The sequence below is a fragment of the Urocampus carinirostris genome, chromosome 17 (assembly GCF_059441175.1).
Source record: "Urocampus carinirostris isolate Australia breed hairy pipefish chromosome 17, RoL_Ucar_1.0, whole genome shotgun sequence".
In the NCBI taxonomy this organism is placed as follows: Eukaryota; Metazoa; Chordata; class Actinopteri; order Syngnathiformes; family Syngnathidae; genus Urocampus; species Urocampus carinirostris.
In genome coordinates this window covers 16197764-16219731 of record NC_142365.1, presented here as the reverse complement: position 1 = coordinate 16219731, position 21968 = coordinate 16197764, and the positions used below count along the sequence as shown (strand labels likewise).

Below are 21968 nucleotides of genomic sequence, written 5' to 3'. Positions count from 1 at the left end.
AAAATAGTAGCTGAGTCGATAGTTTTTTTTGTTTAAATGGCAAAAACAGTGAGTAAAAAAATAAATACATCTGTAGGCGTTTTAGACACTAGGATGCATAGGTGGATGCATGGGTTGTTATTCTTCATTATTTTTAAGAAAAAACTAAGTTGTAATAGTGTCATACTCCAGATAGGCTTATTTTTCATAAAACATGTTTAGGACATGATTCCATTAGCATTAAAAATCCTAAGATTTTTGACCCCACTCATGGATATGTCATGCATCCAAGGGTTAAGGGAAGAAAAGCAGTCCTTGGGTGGTTGACACTACAGTTGTGATGCCACTTTATTTTGCAAACATGATTTTATTTTTATTCACAATTCATACAATCAGTAAACTATATGTCGATGAAAACGAAAATACTGGATATGATGTCAAAAACGACATCAACGTATTGAAATTTGCTACGCTTTGCTAACATTAAAGTGCAGACAGTGGGTTTTTGGTTGATTGTGACCAAATTTGGATTTCAAGTAAACGGAAGACATTTGAATAATTAAAGCGAGGAAACAATCATTTTTAAAAAATGTGACTGATATTCCCGTAAAGAACCTGGTAACGACGCGCCTCTCCGATTCTAACAGAGGGTTTTTCTGAATTTTACGCTATTGACCGAGTCACAGCGCTGCAGCAAATCGGATCTTCCGCTCTGCAGAAAGCAAACCATGGCCGTCTTACACATCTCCTTACACGGTTCCGAAACGTGGCCCTTGTGTCGGAGGAACCAGAATTTCTGGAAAAGGGCTTCGTTCCTGATGAAGCTTTTCAAAAGTCCGTCTAGGTCCGACGGGAAAAGGCTGGCGAGCCCGTAAGCTTCGGTGGCGCGATAGAGCAGAGTCCATTTTGGGTGTTCTGATTTGTGATTGGCTTCTGTTAGGTTGAGGATGAAGGTCTCGTGGTCCAGGACCAGACGGGAGCTTCCTTGGTAGTTCCCGTCCAGGTAATAGACACGGTAACCTGGAGGAGAATCATCCATATTGTTATGATGCTAATTTAAAGTGGTATCCTGCAATAGAGTAGTCACAAAATGCCGCAGCGAGGCTTTTAACTAGGACAAAAAAGTACGATCACATAACACCGATTATGGCTAACCTGCATTGGCTCCCAGTTAGCCAAAGATGTGACTTCAAAGTTCTCTTAGTATTGTACAAAATCATACATGGACTTGCTCCCTCTTATCTTTCAGATCTGATCTGCCACTATGTCCCGGTCCGAAGCCTACGATCTGAGAGTGCTGGTCTTCTGATGATCCCGAGAGCAAAGAAGTCCTCGGCTGGTTCGAGAGCGTTCTCCATTCGGGCACCGGTGCTGTGGAATGCTCTTCCCCCTGAGATTCGATCTGCAACCTCAGTGGAAATGTTTAAATCTAAACTTAAAACTCACTTCTACTCCATTGCATACGAATAACCTACTCCTCTTGTCGGTTGAAAATAGTTTGTGTAATATAGTGTAACAATCTGTGAAGCCCTTTGAGACTCTTCGTGATTTAGGGCTATACAAATAAAAATGACTTGACTTGACTTGACATCATTCTCCACAGGATGTGCTGCATCCAGTTTAGTCATTTTTATAGAAGGCTAACATAGCATTGTGTTCCACCCCGAAGAAGATATCCGGCTTCCTCTTCCTAGTTCATGTGTTAACATTCTATACTGTATCTCCAGAACTTTGACATTTTTATTGTTTAATATCTCGTGCATCCATTCAATATGGTTGGTGTAAAGTGTAAAGAAGAAGCGAGCTGTTTCTTTTGAAATGAAAGTGGAATAAGAAAGCTTGATGCGGTTGAGAAAATGGTTGGATCGCTTTTTTTTCAGACATTTTCTACGACGGAAGAGGACCTCTTGAAGCTTATCTCCCAAAAGTAAGTTGAACTTAACTTTAATCATCTTTATAGAGGATATCATTTTATGAAATGCTTATTTTTTAGTACAAAACAATACAGGTTACTTCTACAAGCTTTAAACCTACTTGCAGTATATAAACCTTAAACATACAAAATATAGCACTGAAGCAACTTCCGAGCGATCGTCCGAAACCTACCTCGTTTGTAAGTAAAGCAGAGTCTGTATACACAAACAATTACTGGTAACCCTGACCGAGTGGAAACATTTGTTGGTCTGGAGAGGGCTGGCCGCCACCAGGCTGTATTTGCCCAAGACACACAACAAGAAATGGTGCCCCTACCACCCTAGTGGTTAAGGGATCCAACCAACCAACCCTGACCCATTATTGACAAAGGGACTATTGAATGCATGCCATTAGAAGAAAAATGTATATACAAGTCACTAGCAATACTTTTATACGTTTGAAATGTATTTCCCTTCTTTTGTAATTTCCCTTTGTGGGTTAAGGTTCTTTTTTCTTGTTTTTGTTTTGAATATGTCTTCAAAGCAAGGAAAAATAAACGTAACCAAGGTTGGGCACTTAAACCCTCAGCTTTCGCCTCCTCCCTTGGGCAAGTTTGGACTCATGTTTATGTGTAATATTATTGTATTGTTCAGCTGTTTTTAGGTTGTTTAATGCAAATGTTTTATTGTTCCCTTTTGGCAATTAGTAGTTGTTGTTTTTATTATTTTAAATTTGACATTCCTTTTAAAATTAAGGAGGGCAAAAATAATTATTGAGCTGACAATTATCGAACTGATAACAGTTTAGTACGAGGTCACAGTTGTCGGCCTAATAAGAAGAATATACTCAATAATTAGTCACCTTCTCCCACACTTATTTAAATTTCATTGAATTTTTTTGTTTTGATATTCAGAGCACTTGGCAGATATCACATCAACCTCCGCCTGCAGCTCTCGCAATGCTTTGTTTTAAAAATACACTTGGATTCCCCTGGTCCGCACCAGTTCTAAATCAGCTGGCAGGCGCCCTGCTGAGGACATGCTGCCGGACGGGGCATGGAAGTCGGGCCCCAATGGGCACCGCAACTGTGGAGTTCCACGGGTAGGGCCCAGTGCAGGTCCAAGGTCGCCGGCAACACACACCCAAACATTCGCCTCACTAAATATAATAAGTCGTATCATATTGTAACACGCAGTGTTTAAAATGTGGAATAAATTCAACTTTTAGTCCGGAATTTACAGTGAAGCCCTCTCTGTTGCATCTTTGAAAAAGCTACGAGGAGCCACTAAGGTGGCGCGAAAGAGCCACATGCGGCTCGACAACCACAGGTTTCTGACGTCCGTTGTAAAAAAAAAAAAATGACAAGCGCTCGATCACAAACTCACCTGGGTTTAAATCAACGTAGGTGGTGACGCTGGGAGAAAGGAAGGCCACACCCAGCGGGCGTGTCAAAGTCTCCTGGTCGTAAAACATCTGGAACTCATCCAAGTGCGTGTGCCCGAAAAACTGGCCCGTAATGGTGCTTTCGTATCTAAGGAACAACACGGTTATTAGCACCGCCTTTTTATACAGTGCAGTGAAAAAGTATTTGCCACCTTCCTTAATTCTGTGTTTTTTGTAAATCACTAAGGGGTCAACACATTAAATACATTTTAACATCGCATTAATAATTAATTGTTGATTCCATTTATGAAAGAAATTAAAAAAATAAATAAAAAGATTGAAATCTATCGGTCCGAGAAAGCCACAAGTCAAGAAGCTATTTCCAAGGCTTTAGGACTACAGCAAACCACTGTCAGAGCCATTATCCACATGATTTATGTATTAAGCTTGAATTGTTTTAGCACCAAGTCCCAAGACTTGCAGTGATGCTAAAGGGAAAAGCAAACACACGATAACCATGGTAACAAAGATTTATTATGCTTGCGAAGATGCATTGTTGTGACCAGCCAACTATTGGGATAAACATAAAAACAAGGAGGCTATTAAAGCGAGGAAATCTAAGCGCATGACAATCCTCTGCATCTGCCTGATACTCCACTGTACCAGCTTAGGTAATTTTTCTTTTTCGTGTATTTTTCTAATGTTATTTACAACATACATGCATAATTGCATGGTTAGAACTTGCTATATACTACTGTATTTTGTTATTTCCATATTTTCATCTTGCGTTTGGAGCCAATTAGCATAGGTTTCTATCCCCGCTTTACAGCAATTTCACTTTGCAACCTTTGAACAGATTCATGCTGTACCCCGGGGGCACTACTGTAACTGCACTCGGTACCTGTTGATAATGTGATAGTAGTTCCAGCTCCAGCTGCTCAAACACAAACCAGGTGGAATATGCCCGATGATGTGAACCTGGCCAATCACAGAAAGAAACACTTAATGACTTCAAGCTCCACAGAAGGCGATTGACCGATTTCCCAAGGACCTTCTCGCCCTTGTCCTCGCTGTCCTGGAGAATGTGAACCAGCCACTGCAGCTGATTGGCCGGATCGCTGGAGTTGACCATCAGCCAGAAGTTCTCCCGAGCGCAGAAGTTCATGTTGAGGGACACCAGACGAAGGCCCGGCTGCACTAAAGCTGTGTAAAATCCTCCATATCTGCAATACAAATACACCAATTAACTTAAAACTTGACTCAAAGAGTCATTAGAGTTAAAGCGTTAACGAGACTGAGACAGCTTTCACTACAGATTTTGAAGAATTGGCCCCTCTATTCCAAGATTCAGCTCCTTAATTAATGCTACTATTCTTTGATTTAAAGTTTGAACTCATCAATCTTAAAGCTTTAACTTCTCAAAGAATCAACCACTCAAAGAATGCATCAATTAATTAATTTGAAGCTTCTACTCCTCATTTAAAGCTACAACTCTTTCATTTGAAGATTTAACTCCTCAATTTTAAAGCATTAACTTTTCAATTTCAGTTTCAATACCTTGATTGCAAGCTACAACTCTAAAGCTACTACACTTCAGTTAAAGTGACAAGTCTTCGATTCAAAGCTTTAACTTCTCAAAGTTTTAACCCAGGGGTGTCAAACCGGCAGCCCGCGGGCCAGATCAGGCCCGTTAAGGGATTGAATCCGGCCCACGAGACTATGCAGAGGGAAGCGCAGGAGAAAAACGAGCTGAATGTTGAAATATGTCCACTTGATGTTGCCATAGCCAGGTGACTCTCACAAAGACGCTGTAGTTGTATTTCTCTCCCTTTTTCTCTCACACTATCTCTGTCTCTTTCTTTGTTCTTCTTTGTCTCTTTCTCTCTCTCTTACTTTCTCGTTCTCTTTCTCTCTTTCAATTTCTCTATGGATTTCTTTTTCTCTTTTTCCTCCTCTCTCACTATTTCTATTTTTCTCTTTGTTCCTCACTTTCCCTCCCTCTCTTCTTTCCTCTCTCTCTCTCTCACTCACTCAGTCTTTCTCCATTTCTCTCTTTTCTTGTGCCACACACTCTTTTTCTCTCCCTCTTTCTCTCATTTCTTTCTCTCTTTTGCTCTTTCTCCTCAATCCACTAGTCCAGCCCCCGAGAGAATGTTTGTTCAATCGTGTGGCCCCCCCGAGTTAAAATGAGTTTGACCACCCTGCTTTGATCTGTCAATTAAATATTTAGATAATCAATTAAAGCTTTAACTCCTCAATTTTGAAACTTCAAATCCTTGATTTTAAGCTTCTACTCCTCAATGAAAGCTACAATTTCCGTTTTAAAACTTCTCAATTAAAGCTAGAACTCTTCGATTTAACGCTACAACTCCTCACTTCAAAGCTTTAACGCCTTATTTTAAAGCTTAACTCTTTAAATACAGCATTAACTCTGAAATCAAAGGATTAACGCTTTAATTCTAAAGCTTCCATTCCTCAATTTTAAAACTTCCATTCCTCAGTTAAAACTTTTGAGAATTGAGAATTTAAACACCAGAAATGTAGGAGTCAAATCTTTAATTGAGGAGTTAAAGCTTTGAATTGAGAACTTCCACTCTTCGGTTTCAACAGAACTTCAGAACTATGTCAATGCCGTATGAATTACTGGTAAGACGCGCATTAATCGAAGACACACTGCGTTAAAGAGTTAAAGTTAATCGAAGGATGGCCCACCTGAGAGTCTTGAGTGCCGGGGCCGGCAGCCATTTTGCCCACTCGTCCGCCATGGTGTTGTAAAGCCAGGCGGACGATCTGTTGCCGTGGATGAAAGGCGGCGGGAAACTGTTGACCGGCGTGCTCTCGTGGTTGCCGATGGCCGGGTAGACCGTGACGTTCGGGCCCAAATGTCTGAGGGAATCATCGTCATTCACTCCTAGAGACTACTATAGACTAGGGCTGCAACAATTAGTCGAGAAAAATCGATAATAGAAATAGTTGACAATGAATTTCGTTTTCAACTGCAGTCGCCAGACACGTTTTTCTAACAGAGTGAGGCATCTCCACATGAATATAATCTCTGTTGAAAACCGCCTATGCTCAAAAACGTCCATCTTGATCAGTAACAGTAAAATGAGAGCGTCAATATCAACTACACGTATAAAAACCTCAAGTTTTTGAGCATTTTAGCCTGGATATGGCGGGAAATAAAAACTACTTGCAAAGTTTGCAACACAGACCTTGCAAATGAGTGACACACGAACATTCAAAGAGCACGTCGGACTGTTGAACAAAAAGGAGTCTGACTCGCCTCGGTAAGACTTAACTAACATTCAAGCCAATACGATTTTAATGACATGCATTGTACATTTTATACACTTGTATTTGGCTATAAAAGAGAGCTTGAGCATTATGCTAGACTGTGCCTGACAAACATATTTGAAATTAAATGCATGCAGTCTGAAGAACTTACGTCAGTTGTTATAACACTTAAAAACATCAGTTGGTAAAACTGTTTGGTTTATGATCACTCAATGTACACTAATGTATGAAAGTTTGGGGTCGCTCAGAAAAGTTTTTTTAAATTATTTTTTAAATAAAAATCACTATTTCTAACATTCTCAATGCGTCATCTATACTTTCTTTTTATTTTGCAACTCTTTTGATAAAAAAGTGTGACTTTTATTGGAAAACAATTGTCTGGGTGGCCTCAAACTTTTGAATAGTACAGTAGTGTATTTCACAAGCTCAACATATTTTTTTTTTACGCTTTTAGCACTCCTTATAATCCTGTTCTTGGTTTACAGGGATAACAATGTCGAGTTGATTTGAATATAGTATTTAATTGCTTAGGTTTTAGATTTTGATCTAATATTTGTAAAAATTTGTAGTACAGTACGTTCAATAAAAGATGTATTTTTCACTGTACCCACTTTTCGTGTGTTTATCATCATTTTCCAAATAATTTAGGAAAAAAATGATCTAATCGCTTCAATATTTGATGATTAGTGGACTATAAAAATAGTAGATAGTTGCAACCCTACTAAAGACTTTAAGGATCGGTTGTGAGGAGTCTCACTTGTGGATGAGCTCGGTGATGACTGTCAACGCCGATAGCTGCTGCTTCCTGGTCTGAGACCAGACGTTGTGGGCCGGTATGTCCCCGGTCCAGTAGACCCAGTCCCAGGGACCGGCGCCGGCCACGTTTTGCAGGAGGTTCTCCACCGTCCGGAGAGGCAGGTCGCATTTGCCGTAAGTCCCCCAGTAGCCCGCCTGCCTGCGCCGACGTTTCCTCGTCTCAGAGTCTTTGCGGCAACAAAGAGGTTCCTTGCAGTCGGCGGAGCTGCCCGCGGCATATTCCTGGTACACAAAAATAGACCGACGATCTTCAGTTAGAACTACAGTGCCGTGAAAAAGTATTGTTTTTTGCATATTTATCACTCACAAAGGTTTCGGTTTATCAAATCAATTTTAAACCAAAAGGTTTACGATAATTGGTAATGAGTCTATCACAACGCTGAGGAGGAATTTTGGCCCACTCTTCTGTGCAAAAATGTTTGAAATCTGCCATATTGGAGGGTTTTCTGGCATGATCTGCTCATTTAAGGTCAAACACCAACATCTCGATTGGATTTAAATCTGGACTTTAACTTGAAAAACCCTTATTGTGTTTTATTGGAGCCTTTGAGAGGTGGACATGCTGGTGTGTTTCGGACCGTTGTCCTTCTGCATGAGCCAAGACCACTTGAGTTTGAGGGCACAAACTGATGGTTGGAAGTTGTCCTCCAACCACAGTAAGTTGTCCTGGTCTCGAGGCACAAAGCAGCCCCAAACCATCGCACTGCCACTACCATGTTTTACTGTTGGTATCATGTTCTTTTTGTCAAATGATGTGCCATTTTGAAGCCAGATTTGACGGCTTCACACCTTCAAGAAATTGAATTTTTGAGCATATACTAGATCAGAGGTCTCAAACTCAATTGGCTTGCGGGCCGCCGCAGCTGGTGTCTGGATGACGAAGGGCAGAATTGGGTTTTCCACAATACCTCTGATAAAAATTCTCCACTGTTAATTCAAGTCAAGTCATGCTTTTATGTGACGCACTTAATCACAAGGAGTCTCAAAGGGCTGCACAGATTGTTGCAAACTACAGACTATTATTACACCATCCCCTGATCTAAAACCTACATGAGGGCAAGGAAAAACTCAAAAACCTCAACATGAGGAAAATGAAGAAACCGTGAGAAGGGACCGGTCTGGCGTCAAATAATATATATATATATATATATATATATATATATATATATATATATATATATTTTGTTTTTGGCTGAATAAATGAAATTGGCATTTTAAAATAGCATTTTCTATTTCCTCAGGTTGTCTCTGTGTGATATTAAAATTGGTTTGATGATCTGAAACCTTGGACAGTGATAAATATACCATAAAACCCCACAGAATTTAATAAGTGGCCAAATACTTTTTCACGGCACTATAGCTTACTTGGTCCCAGTGGATATCAGTGAGAAAAAGCACCCGGCTCCTGGGTGAGCCCGGTTTGGGTGGTGCCAGCGGGGTCACCGGGGGTTTGGGACCCTTGGGCAAAGTGACGTTCCACGGCGAATAGATGTCGAATTTTCCGCAAGAGGGCCCCACCAGGAGGCCGCACGCTTCCGAGGGCCACAGCAACGAGCGCTGCAGCGCTCGGATGAAGTCTTCGCGGAAAAGCTCAGTGATGTCACGGCAAACCTGCACGTCTGCAAGGTGTAGTCGCACACAAGCCTCGCCCACCGCGTGGGCCACTCGCTCTTCGTTCATGTCACTCTGGAGTAAACAACAACAGAAGTTTTTTTTTTTTTTTTTTTTAAACTGCAAATCGAATACAGTAATCCTTCGTTGTATCTTGGTTTATCTTGGTTTCGCTACTTTGCCGATTTGCAAAATTTTCTAGCCCTGCCCCTTTTCTGCCTGTGTCTGCCTGTACATCAATAACGTTGCGGTATGTACAGGTTAAAAAGTTTTGTTTTTTTAAAGAAATGGAGTATTTTCTGTCCTAAGAGGCGCACTATCCAAAACAGTATTTTATCAATATTTTTCATATGTAAGGCGCATTGGACTACAAGTCACATTGAATGAAAACCACTGGAAAATCAAGGGTTGCATTAAAAAAATCAGAAACCAATGAACTTACTGTATTTCATAGAACATGAATTAAAATGATCAAAAACTGATTCATCTCACATTAGCTTCAATTTTGTTTTGTTTTTAGAACTTATTTTCTAGTAAGCTTTTATTTTTATATCTTATACAGGGTTTTTCCACAGATAAACAATATTCTCTAGACAATAAGGAGCACCAGATTATAAGGTATGCCTTCCAAAATAGTTTTCATCCATCCATCCATTTTCTTCCGCTTATCAGGGGTCAGGTCGCGGGGGTAGCAGCCTCAGGAGGGAAGCCCAGACCTCCCTATCCCCAGCAACGGCATCCCGAGGTGTTCCCAGGCCAGCCTAGAGATAGTCTTTCCAGCGTGTCCTGGCAGGTCCCCGGGGCCTACTGCCGGTGGGACATGCCTGAAACACCTCCCGAGGGAGGCATCCATGGGGCATCCTTATCAGATGCCCGAACCACCTCAACTGGCTCCTATCAATGTGGACGAGCAGCTGTTCTACACTGTTTTCCTCCCAGATGCCTGAGCTTCTCACCTTATCTCTAAAGGAGAGCCCAGCCACCCTGGGGCAAAAACATATTTCAGCCACTTGAATTAGAGATCTTACGTTCCACTGGATGCTAACGTTAGCATTGCGTTAAATCTCCGGCTCGCTGCTATCAATAAACAGCAGCTTGCACACCCCGACGGAGCTTTTATCGTCGACGGCGACTTCAATCAGGCATGCTTAAGGACTGTCCTTCCCAAATTCATTCAATACGTGGGCTGTGCAACCAGGGGGGAAAAACACTGGACGGTGTGAACAGTATCATCAAACATGCGTACAGAGCCCCCCCTATGCTTACTTAACACAATGTTGCCTATTTTGCACTACCGCATATTGCACTAATACGATCCCAAAACTGTATGTAAACACCTAATGTAAATATCTTTTGCCTCTACATACTCACACTTTCTTGTGTAAATACTGTGTAAATTAACTTTTATCTTTTTGTTTGTATTTTATTCTCTCAGTAAAATGTGAATCTGGAGTGCCACGTCCAATTTCGTCATAACAATATGTTCAACCCATTTTGTAACAATGATAATAATGGTATGTTCTTTCGATCATGAACCACAGTTCATGCCCATAGGTGAGGGCAGCTATGTAGATCAACCGGTAAATCGAGAGCTTTGCTTTTCGGCTCAGTTCTTTCTTCACCGCAACGGACCGGTACAGGGTCCGCATGACAGCATTAGTCAAATAATTTTTCACATTTAAGGTGCACAGACTATAGTTCACATTGATTAAAACTACTGTAAAAGCAAGGGTTTCATTAACAAAAACACAAGAAAACAAACATATTTCATAGAACATTAGCTAACATGATCAAATATTGAGTCATCTGACAATAAATCCATTTTTTTCCTCTCATTTCTTTCTAATAGGCTCTTATTTTTTTTTTAAATAACAGCGAGCAGATGATGGAGGTACTGTATCTGAGTAAGATCAGGAGGCTTCCTTTACTACAGCCAACCATGGAAACCAGTTCTATTTTTTTTCATGTGGGGGAGCAAACCTTAACCCCCCAAAAAAGACGGCCTGGGCGCTGTACTTGCCCAAGACTCACCACAGGAAGTGGTGCCCCGACGACCCTTAATGGTTAAGGGATCGGTGAACTGTGAAAACGAATATAAAACAGCTTGAGTAAAAATAGGGGCTGACCCTATTTACATACATTTGCATACTGTGTTCCTTTTATGGAACTAATTTCATTGTTCTTTAACAAAACTGGGTCCATAATGTTCAACTCAGTCCTGAAATAACTCAAGCGGCTCACAGAAGGGAATAGAAACTGGCCGTGGGAATCAAAGATGGCGGGACTTATGTTGGCGCCAATGATATTCATGTGTAATCAAGATGGCCACCATTCAAATGATTGAGCATGGTACGCCGGGGGGCAGAATAGCACATCACTGGTGACCCGCCTAACTAAACACACAAAAAGAAAAAATAAGCTTCTATTAAAAAAATTCCACAATGCTAAATAAGAACAAAACCAGTTTAGTGCACGGCACAAAAAGATGAAAAAAAAATTTGCAAATGAGAAAACATAATTCAGAATTTGAATAGAAAAAAATCTTCAATTATTGGTTGTTAGAATAAATAGTTTTTGTTAAAATATCAATCTAAATAATTACAGCTTCCCACGTGACGCTTAACATATCCGAATACAGTAATCACTTGATGTATTGCGGTTTACTTTTCACAGTTTTCATCGTGCATCGTTTTTTGAGTTCTGTTTGTCTAAATAGGTGCCCCGCCCCTTTTCTGCCTTTGTCTATCTGTGCATCAATGACGTACGAAAAAGAGCTTGATAAACCTACATTATGTATGTGCATATATTTTCAAGTTCCAGTTTCTCTAAAGGCCATTGTGTCAACAGAACACTCTAGATCGACAAAAGCACCAAAAGACGCTTTCTAATGCCAACAAAGTTGGACTTCTCTACATTCCAAAGTAAGGTAAAAGCCCGTTTTTGTTTTCCTATAACGCCCACAACCTATAATATAAAAAGTGGCTAGTGTCTTAAAATTATTGTCAGCCCTGTTTGGAATAAATTGTACAGTAGTGCAGCAAGATTGTTTTTTAAATTTGACAGCAGTGAAACTTGTAAAGAAAAAAACATATTTGTTTAACAATTGCTTGAGCCTATAAGTAGGGTTTGTTCTTTGCTGTCCAAATATAATGATTGGTTGGTTGGGTTGGATCCCTTAACCACTATGGTCATAGGGGCACAATTTCCTGTGGCTTGTCTTGAGCAAGTACAGCCTAGAGTATTAAATACAAAAATTGGGTTTGTACTTTGTGGGATTTAAATGTCATAGGTCCTTTTTGGAGTCAACAAGAGATAACTGTATATTATTTTAAAATGGTTTTTTTCTTGGATAGAATAAAAAAAAAAAACTTCATTGAACTGAATTGTCCTATATAGCACATTAAGTCAAGTCATGTTTATTTATATAGCCCTTTATCAGAAGGAGTCCCAAAGGGCTGCACATACCACAGATTATTGCAAACTACAGACTATTATTACACCATCCCCTGATCTAAACCTACATGAGGGCAAGGAAAAATTCAAAACCTCAACATGAGGTTAATGAAAAAACCTTGAGAACCTTGATAATTAGGTAATTTTCCCAGTTCAAGGTGTTTTTCTTGTTTCTTGAATAAAATAAGAAAAAATGTAAAAAAGTAAAATTGTCTTATCTAGCAGGTAGCAAATCATCTTGCTAATTAAGAATTTCCAAAGTTGGTCTTCTTAGTTGTGATTTGTAGCACTCCTCTTTGGTTGTATACACCAGTGTTTTTCAACCTTTTTTGAGCCAGGGCATGTTTTTTACATTGGAAAAAGTTCGCGGCACACCACTAACCAAAAATGTTATAAAATGACACTGAACAGTATGTTTAATTACAATATAATTTATAATACCCCTAGTTTTTACAGCACAGACACTTGACAATGACATAATATTTGCAGAAAATGATTCATAAATGTTTTATAAAATGTTAAATTTTAAAAAGTGATATTGGATAATTTCTCACGGCACACCTGACAATCTCTCACAGTGGTTGAAAATCACTGGTATACACAAGAAAGCGACATCTGGTGGTCATATGTACTCCCAAAAAGGCTAGGGAGTAGTTATGTTTTCTTCCTACCAGTATCCAATAAAATCCTGCTTCTTAGTTGTACTTGTTCGTAGATGTAATAAATCAAAATATACAAATATACAAATATTTTTTGACCAATAACGGCGGTTCTGAAGCTACTTTATGACAGCAATGATTTTCTAAGGAGGATAAACTCTGGACCTACGTACACAACACTGTGTTTTTTAGTTTACTGTAGAAATGTTACTTTCCTGTTTCTTCATTGCTTTTGAGTGTTGTTTTGGCGCTTCTATTACATCATGGTTGGCTAATTCTTGCGTGTGTTTTGTTGAATTGCATTGTTCCCTTTGAAATCGATGCATCAGTCAATAAGTCATCTGATTTTCGGTCTCACGGTCAGCTATTCGCAACAAAGACTTTGCACCTTATGAGGTTGTTGTGTTTTTTTTTGTTGAGGTTGTCAAAAAACACAGCCTTAAAAAAAAAAAATCAATGCTCTCGTTTTGTCTTATCTGCAGTATGTAAACTTTGTTTTCAAATGGAGGGCACAAAGGACAAAAGTCAGCAGAAAAGCAGAGCTGGAAATTTGCCCTCGAGGATACATCGACACCGCCTTACAACGTGTTCAATTCACAGGATAGTTTTTTTGGCCCCTCATTACAGCGTTTCCCCCACTATACTACGTCAACAACAAATAATTTCGTGTACCCAAGGACTTATCAAATTCAAACTTTGTAAGGTCCCGTAGATGCCTACCAATGGTCGAAGTCATACAAAATGCTGCTCCGCTTTTTGTTTGCATCATAAAAATGCAGACATGCTGTTGTCTAAACTACCTCCCACAATGTGTCCCTCTTTATTCAGTTCAGAATCTTGTGTGCAAGTTAGTTAGATGTAATACCGTTTTTCCATACTGTATTTATTAGCTATGAGCCCCAAGGCTTACAACGATGTTAAAGGGAGAAGGAAAAACATTCGGGGATGAACAAAGTATCTATCTATCTATCTATCTATCTATGATAACCATGGAAGCAAAGTCAAACTATAACCGCACCTGCCATCGCCCGAGACACAACATAGCGAATGGCGACATCTTTTGGCGATTACTACAAAGACTTGGGATGATTTAAAAGGCTCAGTACAGCTGAAACTTGCTCATTTGAATATTAGATTGCTTGATTCCAAAGAGGAGTTTTTACCACTAAATGAAGCCTTCCCACTTTATTATGGTAGCTTTTAATGAGCACGCTCTTTAAAGTACATCCACATTGATTCTAGACTTAGTTCGCTTACTGTTGCAATTTAATCTGTAATTTATACATTTGGTTTTAATCAATTAATTGATATACCGACACCAAAAGATGGAAACACACTGGACTTGGTTGTGACTCAAGTAACTCTATGCTCAAATGTGACGGTGTTAGCATATACCATTGTTATCTTTGATCATTATTTTGTTACATTTGAGGTGCTGGCTAAATGTTGTATTAAAGAAACTAAAGGATTTAGCGGCCGCAATATTTGCCGTGGTACATATTCTGCCCTCTTGGATCTTTTACCAGGGTAATTGTTCCAGAGGCTTTTAAGTCTGCTGTCATTAAACTTACCCTTAAACAACCAACCCTTGACTTGGATAGCCTATGTCATTAGATTTGATTAGAGATTGGATTAGATGTTTGATTAGATTAGATTTGTGAAATAGAAACTGTAATCTTACTCCGCTACATTAGGCTACATTGAACCAGTTTCTAAATCCCCTCCACGTAAGTACGTGTCTGTCTGACTCTGCTAAGGAGCATTTAGTTCGTGAAAGACTTTGTTTTCTCTATTGAGATTTGACCACTGACCGAAACAACCAGCAGGTGGCAATTGTTTTAGGAATGTTTCTTTTTACTGCACTGTATGTGCAGTGTATATAGCTGTAGCCTCACACAGACACACACACACACACTTTTTTTTTATGTTTTTTTTTCTTTTTTAAATCCACAGAGGGTCCACCCAAACAAACTCTCTGAGAACACAGACTAACAATTACACAAACCTTTAATTTACTGTTGGATGGACTTTGATGATCTGATTGAATGGTTGTTAAAAAAAAAAAATCAATGATTATACGTTGCTACAGTTACTGAGTACTAAACTAGTTTTTTTACTTTTACTCAAGTAATAATCTGAATGACTACTTTTTAATGCTACTTGAGTCATTCTGAAGTAACAGTACTTTTACTTGAGTCAAATGTTTGGCTACTCTAAACACCTCTCCTTTCAAAGTAAAGTGCTACTTTTGGGTGTCGGCATTCTGGGGTGTAAAAAAATTAACTCAAAAATTAATCAAGGGTGACTACCGTAAATTCCGGACTATAAGCCGCTACTTTTTTCCCTAACTTTCAACCCTGCGGCTTATTCAGTGATGCGGCCAATTTATGTAATTTTCTAACGGCCGCTAGCGGCGCTCGAGTGTTGCTACCATTAACTGCCCTGTCAAAGCTATATTATTATTATCAAAGCTTTGAAAACTCTCTCGGTGTACCGTCTTTCTTTGTAAATATGTGTAGCCCATGTATAATATGTATTTGCAACTGTATATTTTTGTAATGTATTTATTTGTATTTATTTTAGACACTTATTCTGATACGGGTGAACGAAAAATGAGGCGCAGAACAAACGCGGGGTGCCGAGTTTAAGTGGGGACCGCTAAAGGTGAGGGACAGACAAGGAAAGAAGAGGGGGTAAAAAGTTGGTTAAAGAAAAAGGAGTTGCGTAAGTAAATGTGTTCATCTGATATATTTTTCCCACCCTTACCTCTGGAAATATACACTTTTTTCCTTGGATTACTTTGAACGGGACCTGGACTCTGCAGGTCTGCATCAAACCTTAAGTACCGGTATCATTTTCCGTTCATTTTGCCGGCTGTGATTTTTAGACTGTGGACTTTAATGAAGGACATTTAGTTTCAATCGCGGGACTTGAAGTCGGGTTTGGGTTAATTTTGTGTTTGTGTTACATGTTTAAATGTGGGCGCATGCGGCTTATGTACAGGTGCGGCTTGTGTATGTACAAAATCGGTTTTCCTCTTAAAATGTGGTGGGTGCGGCTTATAACAGGTGCGCTCTATAGTCCGGAATTTACGGTATTAACTGTTTTTCAGTAACGAGACCAACACTGATTCTGACTACGTCTTCTTTTTTTTCATACCAAGAGAGCCACATCCAGGATGGTGAAGAGTACTTGACAGACGCGGCAGGAGACGCCGGTCCAGTTGAACTTTAACAGGACAGGTTGACCCGAGAGCAAAAAGTCAGGCGGGTTGGACATCGGATAAGGGGAGCACTGCAACGCCAGCGCTAACAACAAAAACCCGGAGCTCATCGTTGTGGTCCATCTCCTCACCTGGAAGCTTTCAAGAGTCCTGGACAAGAATAGGATGAATGTGTGACCTTATACCTGTCAAGTCATACGTTTTACCCGTACTATATATGTTTTTGATCATTTCAAATTGTGTATGCTGTATAGTAATCTTTCAAATAGTATTTTTTTATATAAATTACTATGATACCTCGACTTACAAATTCAATTGCTTCCAGCAGTGACGTTGTATGATGACACCGTTGTAAATCGAAACAAGTTTTCCTATTGAAATAATTGAAACGGGATTAATCCGTTCCGAGGTCATCAAATGCAGCCAAACCCGCGCGCATGTGCGTCACCTTACATCCATTTCTATGTATTTGGAAGACAAGCGTTTGTGTTATGATCAAAGAATAGATTAGTTATAGTCATGAAAGTAAACATTGAAGAACCAACATCAAAAGGATAACCCAAAAATCATGTCGCCACAAAAAAGTATGGGACTCTCTTCAAGGCGGATATAGAGAATGGATTAAATCTGGGGTCAGGATCCTTTTTGAGCAAAAGAACCATGAAAGCAAAATAAATATGTCTCATATATAAACCTACCTCTCAGCTAATTAAATTGCTCTGGATGCTTGGCTGGTGTTTTAGTTTGGTTTTGTGGATTTTCAATCGTGGACATACATTGTGTAATGAGCTTCCATATACAGGATTCCATAGAGATGTAGCTGGAATGGGGTCTGTTATGACGCTTTTCTATTAAATGGTTCCAGCTCGACTCGCCCTGCCATGGGTATCGAGTACTCTTCGGAGTCTCATTTTCCATTACAATGTGGTGCCGCATGGTACTGTGGCTTGATGTCATCTTCAGCAGAACCAGAGAAACTCAAGATGGCTGTAGTTGCTCGGCGACAAAAGAGGCTAAGCTAACCTGGTAGCTAACATCTGCATGTGCGTTCATGGTAACAAACATAAAAGCAAATCGTTGTTTATATCCCTTTGCTCGTCTAATGCATTTTTGCGCGAGCTTCTCCTTTTCTGGTCTCGGTTGAGTGAGTGTTGTAAGTCAAGGCTTTGCAAATAGGTTTAAAAAAATAAAGATTTTACCAGTATCTGGCTATTAACATAAAGGACATAAGATAAAATTTGCCTGGATTTTACAAGACCGGCATTTTTGTTTATAATCAATTATAAATGGAACGAAAATGCTAAATTGTGGTATCACAATATTGAAATGACCCAAATATTATATGAATGATGTCACAATTTCATACCTGTCAACCTCAGCCATTTGCTCATCTGATTTGCCTTTATTAAATAAGACTTTAGGTCCTCTGGCAGCGGGTTGTTGACTGTTCTTAGGGTAAGGACCAAAACCTATGGTGAAGCCACTTTCAATTAAAGCCATGCCGCAATTAATACATTCAAGTCTCTCTAATGGATGGGATCTGGCGCACTCCATGCCACAATCTGCACAATCGCAGCCATGATCATTGATTTTTGCAATCCGGAGATGGAATAAGAGCTTGCTCTGTCCACTCCACGCATCGGCCCGGTATTGCAGTACCTCCGGGAACGGTGCATTCGCAATGATCGCAGCAAGGCTTTAGGGCTAGGACCTTAGCTTGGCCTTTTGGCTGAGAGTAAGAGTCCCGGCTCCTAGGCTTTGTAGCATATTATGAACTGACCGATAACGGATAATGAATAATGAATAAAGAAGATAGAACAATAACCCTTCAAAAATCCCCCCCCCCTTCACCTTTGGAACGGTCTACCAGAGGAAATCAGGTCTCCAGGGACCCTTGATATTTGCAAGAGGAGGCTCAAGATCCACTTTAACATAGCTTTTAAGTGATCATTTGTATTTAGTTTGATCTGTTTACTTTCTAACCTTTTACTGTATTAAGTCATGTTTATTTGTAATGCCCTTAATTACAAGGAGTCTCAAAGGGCTCCACAGACTATGATCACATCATCCCCTGATCTAAAACCTACATGAGGGCAAGGAAAAACTCAAGAACCTCAACATGAGGAAAATGAAGAAACCTTGAGAAGGGGACCCACATGAGATAATCCCCCTTTCCGGATGACCAGGCTGCAATGGATCTTGCATTAACAAACAATACAATTAAAAATATATATAAAATAATTAAATCATACTTTTTTTTCATACTGTTTTGTTCTGCAATTGTTTTTGTTTATGTTTTAATATGTCAGTGTTTCCTCATTTGAGGGTACCACACTTGGTAGGGTGTGGTTCAATGGCTGAAAATTCCGAGGCCATCTGCTGTCATCCCTATCAGTGTGGATAAGCCTCCCTATTGTCCCTTTCCTCACATGGTTAGTCTGTGCCTTGCCATAATCATATGTTATCTCCTTAACTATTTATATATAAGACTTATAACATTGGTAAAATGGCGGCGCCCTCTGTTGGCTGCGGCTGCATCGGCTCGCTACAACGTGTCAGGTGTATCGACATTTCGTTCTGTGTACATTGTTACAAAGAATGACAATACAAAGGAAATTATTATTATTATTATTATATTGTTTTTATTGTATTTTTAACCATTGACTGTGTCTACGATGTTTTTTGTGTTGTCGGGTGGGCAGGGGAGCGGAGATTCTATTCTCTTTTTGTATGCTGAATGCTTTTATACAGCACTTAGAGTGGCAATTTTCGGTAATGATTGAAATAACCCTTATTAAGCGATAATAAACCACACAAGCACATAGCTGCAGCTATTTACTTACAGGTAAACAGACACAAACAAAAAATAGCGTGAAATGAAGTATTCTTTGAATGTTTTCAAGATGTTTTAACATTAAACTGAATATGAACTTGTAAACTTAAAATTGCACAGGCCAAACAAAAATGTATCTTGGCCTTTTGGGCTCAGAGCTTGGTGTAATAGCTCTGTGTGACAATGGCATTTTCTAGGGAGGTGGAAAGGGAAAAAAAAGACTGTAATTCGCAAAAGTGAATAATATAAATGCAAAAATGATTTCCGATTAGACAAATATATCATAATCGCGACATCCCCAATTAGCATAGCCTTATATTATCTCAGGCCAAATGTACTTATTGAAAAGAGCCATATCTGGTACCCCTGGATTAAATCCCCAACAAAAGGTCCACATTTTCTGCGTTGTGTGTTAAGACGATGTGGACTACTACATGTCATAAGCAACACGAATTTACTGCAAAAAAACTAAGAAAGATGCTGAAGAATTTTGTTGTTGTCTCATCTCATCAGCTGCACCGCTTATCCTCAGTAGGGTCGCGGGGGTGCTGGAGCCCATTCCAGCAATCATCGGGCAGTGGGCAGGGGACACCCTCAACTGGTTGCCAGCCAATCGCAGGGTACACAGGGACAGACAACTCACTCGCTCAGTCACACCTAGGGACAATTTGGACCGGCTAATCCACCTGAAATGCATGTCTTAAGAATGTGGGAGGAAACCGGAGTGCCTGGAGGAAACGCACGCAAGCACAGGGAGAACATACAAACTCCGCACAGTAAGTCCGGTAGCTGGATTTTAACCCACACAGGAGGTTCCCACGACCTTTTTTTTTTTTGTTAAATTGGTAAATAAACTTAACTTATTCACACAAACGATCCTTTTTTATTCTTCATAGTCTGTCTTTCTGTGAGTAACAGTGCTGTATGTGCGGTGTGTATAGCTGTAGCCTCTCATGTATAAATATTCTTTTTTAAAGTCCACCCAAACAAACTGAGTACAGACATACAATTACACAGTCTTGTAATTTATTGTTGATTTGGTGGACTTTGATGATTTCATCTGATTGAAAGGTTGTTTTTAATGTTTATTATCGCCTAATAAGGGGAATTGCAGTCATAATAAGAGGAGCAATTGGCTGAGCTTGACAGTTATGTTAACATGGGAAACAAGACGTTTGACTTACATCGCTAGCAAATGTTTAAGCTAGCGCGACCGGAACCGGCACCGTCGAGTCCTTGTCCTCTCCGGGCAGAACCGAAGTGGACCGAGAAAAAATAAAAAGGGTTCGAAACCCGTCTTGCGACCTCCACTGCTTCACTGACAAGATCCGTTTATTTTCTTCTTCTTACGGAAGTCAGTCAGCTGATTTGGTCACGTGAATCACTCGATAAACAAACTCATCGTCCACGAAAAAAATCCAACATATTATTATTTTATTATGACTTATTATTATTTATGATGGTAAACGCAATGATTTACAATCCTTGTTTTACAGATAATATCACATTAAAATATAAAAAGAATTCAAGTAGAGGGAGCAGACGCAAAAAAAGGAAATATAGAAGAATGTTTGAAACATTGTTTCAAGTAAATGAATAATAATTTTAGGGGTATTTTTCCATATCTGTTTAAGCATTTAATATAAAATATACATCGTCTTGGGACTAAAAACCATGTCGCTAAGCTTTAATACCATCGTGTTGTGAAAGGACTCATAAACCGGAAGTGCACTTATTCCTTAATTTCTTTTTTAATTATAAAACTAAATATATCCATATACATCGAAAAGATGCATTTAAATTAGACTATTTAAAAGGAAAAATATCCTGTGCAAAAAAAACTTTCATTCAGTTGAAAAAACAAAAGATTGTTTTGAATACTTCAAAAACACACAAACTAATAAACTTATGTTAATTTGTATGAATAAAAATCATAGGTCGAGAAATATATTTATCACTAAGAAGCCGGATTTTGTTGGATACTGGTAGGAAAAAACGTTACCGTACATCCCTAGTCCTTTTGCATATGACCACTAGATGTCGCTTTTTTGTGTATACAGTGGAACCTCGGTTCCCAACCATAATCCGTTCCAGAACCCTGTTCGAAAACCGATTTGTTCGATCACTGAAATCATTTTTCCCATTAAAAATAATGTAAATCATTTTAATCCGTTCCAACACCCTGAATGTTTACCTTGAATGTTTAACGTAAACATAAAGCTAACCCAGGCTAATCGTATGTTCGTGTTATCGTAATCTTCTCTACGAAAGATTACGCTAAGAGGAACGTGTAAAAATTAAAAAATCAGGTTGTTTACAAGTCATTTAGCACCTGGGTCTCCACAACAAGTGGTGAGCAGTTCATTGGAAAGGGGGCTCCGTTCCAACCCCCTGAATGTTGGGCTCCGTTCCAACACCCTGAGTGTTGACCTTGAATGTTTAACATAAACATAAAGCTAACCCAGGCTAATCGTACGTTTGCGTTATCGTAATCTTCCGTACGAAAGATTACGCTAACATGAACGTGTAAAAATTAAAAAAAGGATAAAGAGAATTATGAATAGGATTTCTTACCTTTGTGGTGGTCAGCAGAAGGCGCAGGCAAGATCAGACACTCGCACACCTCCTTCATATTTTGCTATTATTTCTTTCTTAAATGGAATAGTTGTACGCACTACTTTTGTTTTTTCACCTGTAGTAACTTTGCCCCTTGCACTGACTTTCTTCGGAGGCATAATTAGGGGCTAAAACACTTGGTACACCTATATTAAAAGCGAAAGCAAAACGAAGTACGTCCGCA

At 39.4% G+C, this 21968-nt stretch overlaps 1 protein-coding gene and 1 pseudogene across 2 annotated transcripts; one reads left to right on the top strand and one right to left on the bottom strand.

Moving 5' to 3' along the window:
• Positions 1 to 294: 294 nt before the first annotated feature.
• On the bottom strand, positions 295 to 20518 carry smpd1 (sphingomyelin phosphodiesterase 1). Of its 2 annotated transcripts, XM_088321564.1 has the most exons (9): positions 20353 to 20518; positions 16272 to 16485; positions 8755 to 9075; positions 7331 to 7611; positions 5989 to 6162; positions 4328 to 4499; positions 4178 to 4254; positions 3279 to 3424; positions 295 to 999 (listed from the first exon to the last, which is right to left on the bottom strand). In XM_088321564.1, coding segments are annotated over exons 1-9 (1767 nt in total). In that variant the 5' UTR covers positions 20355 to 20518; the 3' UTR covers positions 295 to 619. The 2 variants fall into 2 exon arrangements, with proteins under 2 accessions (XP_088177690.1, XP_088177691.1); XM_088321565.1 differs by lacking the exon at positions 16272 to 16485.
• Positions 17846 to 18016, top strand: LOC148349361 (U2 spliceosomal RNA; annotated as a pseudogene).
• Positions 20519 to 21968: the final 1450 nt, after the last annotated feature.